General features: G+C 45.6%; 1 protein-coding gene across 1 annotated transcript; it reads left to right on the forward strand.

Moving 5' to 3' along the window:
* Nucleotides 1-1,154: 1,154 nt before the first annotated feature.
* On the forward strand, nt 1,155-3,124 carry LOC104945951 (protocadherin Fat 3-like; the record flags this gene model as incomplete). The annotated part of the gene is made up of 2 exons (XM_010771686.1): nt 1,155-1,352; nt 2,323-3,124. Coding segments are annotated over 2 exons (1,000 nt in total), but the record flags the coding sequence as incomplete, so codon positions are not given.
* Between the last annotated feature and the right edge of the window lie 687 nt (nt 3,125-3,811).

The following is a 3,811-nucleotide window of genomic DNA, read 5'->3' on the forward strand; positions in this document are numbered from 1 at the left end:
ATAACTATAATGATCATATAAAGATGTGCCTTTACCTCGCTTGGAGAAAAAGCTTCTTATATTCGTTAGCATAGCTAGCTAACCAGATGCTAATAACAACAAAGTTATTGACTGTATGATCAGTATGACAGATGAACAGATCGCCACTGGGCTTTCAACTAAAGACACAGCCACGCAGAAACTTCGGCATGTGTACAGCAATTTTTGGAAGTGCCGGAGCGGCGTTATGGTGCTCTCCGTCAGAACTGTACCCCTGTCAGATGTCAGACGAGACGTATACCACATGATGACACGTTAGGCTCGTGTTGTGTTCAAGGACTCTGACCTTGGCCAGGAAAAAACAGGCACTCGCTTTTTAATTTTTTTGCGGTCTAGATTTCTTTAATTTTTTTCTTTTTTGCGTGTGTTTATAAATTACCTCGAGGGCCGTACCAAATTGTCTCGCGGGCCGTAGGTTCCCCACCGCTGCTCTACTGGGACATGTCTCCATGCTTTAATGTTCAAAAACCTCCTTATTTATTTCTCATACTGCCTGTGCTGCAGCACCTCTTTTCACCCTCTGTCTGAAACCAGAGCCCAGTCTGCTCTGATTGGTTAGCTGGCCGGGTCTGTTAGGATTGATCAACCTTGTAGAGATGTGTTGGAAATGTCCCGCCCCTTAGCGTACAATGTGCTAAAGTGCTAGCCAATAGAAGCGCAAGTCTAACATAGTGATGTCATGATGTTACAGAAGTAAACAAAAGAGTCCAATTGAGGAGTTTCTCACGGGGGAGAGGGGACTTTGTGATTCTTGCCGTTCCTAACCATTTACATGCATTATAACACACTAAAGGGGGGGAAAAAGGGTCTCTTTAAGTTACACTTTTTTATTAAAAAAAGGGTTGGTTTTCCTGGACAATCATTGGGTAAAGTGCAGGCCATGCCTTTAGGATTTCCTGAGGGGACTGATTAAACATCTCTACAGGGATAGGCTGGCTAAATTCCCAATCCCAATGTCTCAGTTATATGTCCAGGAGCTCAAATCTATGGCTTTTTCAAAGAACTGAAAATGAAATGACTATTCAGTTCTCTATAAAAAAACATCATCATAATGGGATCATGCATAATATATACCCAAACAGGTTGGTTTTCTAATACTGTGTTCCCTAAACCAGGAAAACAAGCCAATCAGCACCAGCATATTGCAGCTGTCCGTCATCGATCAGGACTCCTCCCACAATGGCCCACCTTTCGACTTCCGCATCCTGTCAGGAAACGAAGGCGGGGAGTTCGTGCTGGAGAAAGATGGAACGCTGTTGGCCAATCAAGTGTTCAGGAGGGACCTGGCAACGGAATACTCTATTCTGATTCAGGTGGAGACAAACTGCTGTTTAATGGTGGATTTAGAATAAGAGGATAGCTTTTTAGCCTCTCAAATACAGTGTAGTCACTAACCAAACAGCTGTGTTTCACCTACAGTATAAGCATTGAAATAATAGACACACTGGTCCATTGGTTTAGAGGAAGACTTCAGTCATGGCTGGTTGAGGAGCTTCTTCAGACCTTCTTTATAATAGTAGTAATAACTTAAATAATCTACTCAAGCAATATCAAAATATATGCTGCATTAAATTAAATTATTATTAAATTGACTGCGCAGTTAACAGAGTACATTTAACTTGTCAACCCGCCTCTGCAAATGAGTGCTGTGATCTGCGTTAATGCACTTCCTAACTTTGTGAATGTGATGAGACGCACTGTCTCACAGCAAGAGCTTTCGAATCCTGCGTTGGATCTTTATTTAAGTTCTCCGGAGTCCAAAGACATGCAGATTAGGTTTATTGCTGTCTCTTGTAGGTGTGAATGTGAGTGTGACAGATTGTCTCTATGTGTAAACTGATTGTTTAGTGACCTGTCCAGCAGTGGCCTCTTGCCCAATAGAGTGCCACAGTGATGCGTCCTAAAACCCGGAAGTAAGCTTCGCATGGGTTCCTTCGACAAAAAAGCAATGCAATTTCTCCATAGGATTTTGGAAAATAGCTCGAAATAAGGTCTGTGGTTGACACACATTTAAGAGACGAATCACGTTTTGTTCAGTTGGATAATCTACACATGTCTACCCTACCTTTATAATTTTCTAATCATAAATCTAATCGATAGATTTATGATCGATAGTATTGGCTGCTTGTAAAGAATAAGTGGTTACATGCAGTATATCAATGTGCAGAATGTAGAGAAAATATGTCAACAAATACAGTAGACATGTTACCAAGACATTGTACTGTTTTTGATTCATTTCCTTATCTAATTTTATTTTCTGTCCCTGGTTGTCCCTCCTCTCAGGTGACGGACTCGGGGAAGCCCCGCCTCTCCTCCTCCTCCATGCTGACGGTCAGAGTGATTGAGGAGAGTCTTCACCGGCCAGTTGCGTTGCCCCTGGAAGTTCATATCGTCACTATGGAGGACGAGTTTCCTGGCGGTGTGATTGGCCAGCTGCACGCCACCGACGCTGACCCTTACGATGCGCTGACCTTTGGCCACGCTCCCCCAGCCCAGCGCAGTCTCTTCAAGATCAGTCCTCGTGACGGCAAGATCATCGCCCTGGGGGGCTTGGATGCAGGCAGGTATTCCCTCAATGCCAGCGTTAGTGACGGCCGCTTCGCTGTGCCTGTGCCCGTGAGCGTGCACGTGGAGCAGGCGACACCAGAGATGCTGCGTGAGGCGGTGACCGTGCGCTTTGAGAGTGTTTCACCACAGGACTTTGTGGCGCTACACCTGAAGAGCGTGCTGAAGGTTCTGCAGCAGGCCGCCGCCTCGCAGCAGCAGGACAAGCTGCACCTGCTCAGCCTGCAGCCTGTTGGGGGGACCCAACAACTGGACATGCTTATTGCTGTGGAAACAGCAGCAGGGGGGTACTACAAGGCAGCTTACCTCACCCAGAAACTCAGTGCCTCACGTCGGCAGCTGGAGGAGGTCCTCAGAGTGTCGGCTATCCTGGATAAGAACTGCTCGGGCCTGGAGTGTCGCGGCGCGCAGTGCGAACAGACCATCATCCTGGACTCACACAACCTGGCTACATACAGCACACCGCGGGTCAGCTTCGTTTCACCACGCTTCCATCGGACCTCACGCTGCACCTGCAATGGTAAGTGATTTAATGTGGAAATTAGGCTTGGGCCTTTTTTTTCATACCGTCATACCTTGCTGACATCATTCCGTGGTATACGGTATATGACGGTATGACTTTGGTCGACTTGAGCGAGGTGGCGTTCGGCGGCAAATAGATGTTTCGAACGGTATATTATATGTTCGGTGAAAAATGCAGCCCGAGCCGGTAGACGCTCGCAAAGTGCCGCGACGTGCGCGCAAGTGCAAAACAAGGGCTGCATACATGACACATTGTGCAAATGGCACATTTTGAGATCGGATACAGGACGCGTTTGTAGATGTCCGACGTTGTTTCAATTGTGAGCTAAGTTAACAATATATCATCATACATAAACATTTTCCGGGAGTAAATACTTGACTTATTGAATAAAGTTTGCTATATTCACTAACTAGTTTGGCAATATTATTCCGTGCATGTGTTAAAAACCTTATTTCCATTTGATTCATTGGATTACTCGCGTGAATGTTTAGCACGTAAATGCTTTCGTTTTTAAAACCGTCCGACCTCGACTACAAAACCATCAACCAGTTGCATAGGATTAAAACATTTCAACACTCACTCACCCCGTCTTAAACATTCCCAAAGAAGTGCCTCTGTCTCTCGTTGTGCTGGATGAAGTCACTGGCGACGAGTAAACCCAAAATAGTCCCAAACAGGCGCAGA

Source organism: Notothenia coriiceps, unplaced genomic scaffold (assembly GCF_000735185.1).
Source record: "Notothenia coriiceps isolate Sejong01 unplaced genomic scaffold, NC01 NC01_scaffold00010337, whole genome shotgun sequence".
Lineage (NCBI taxonomy): Eukaryota > Metazoa > Chordata > Actinopteri > Perciformes > Nototheniidae > Notothenia > Notothenia coriiceps.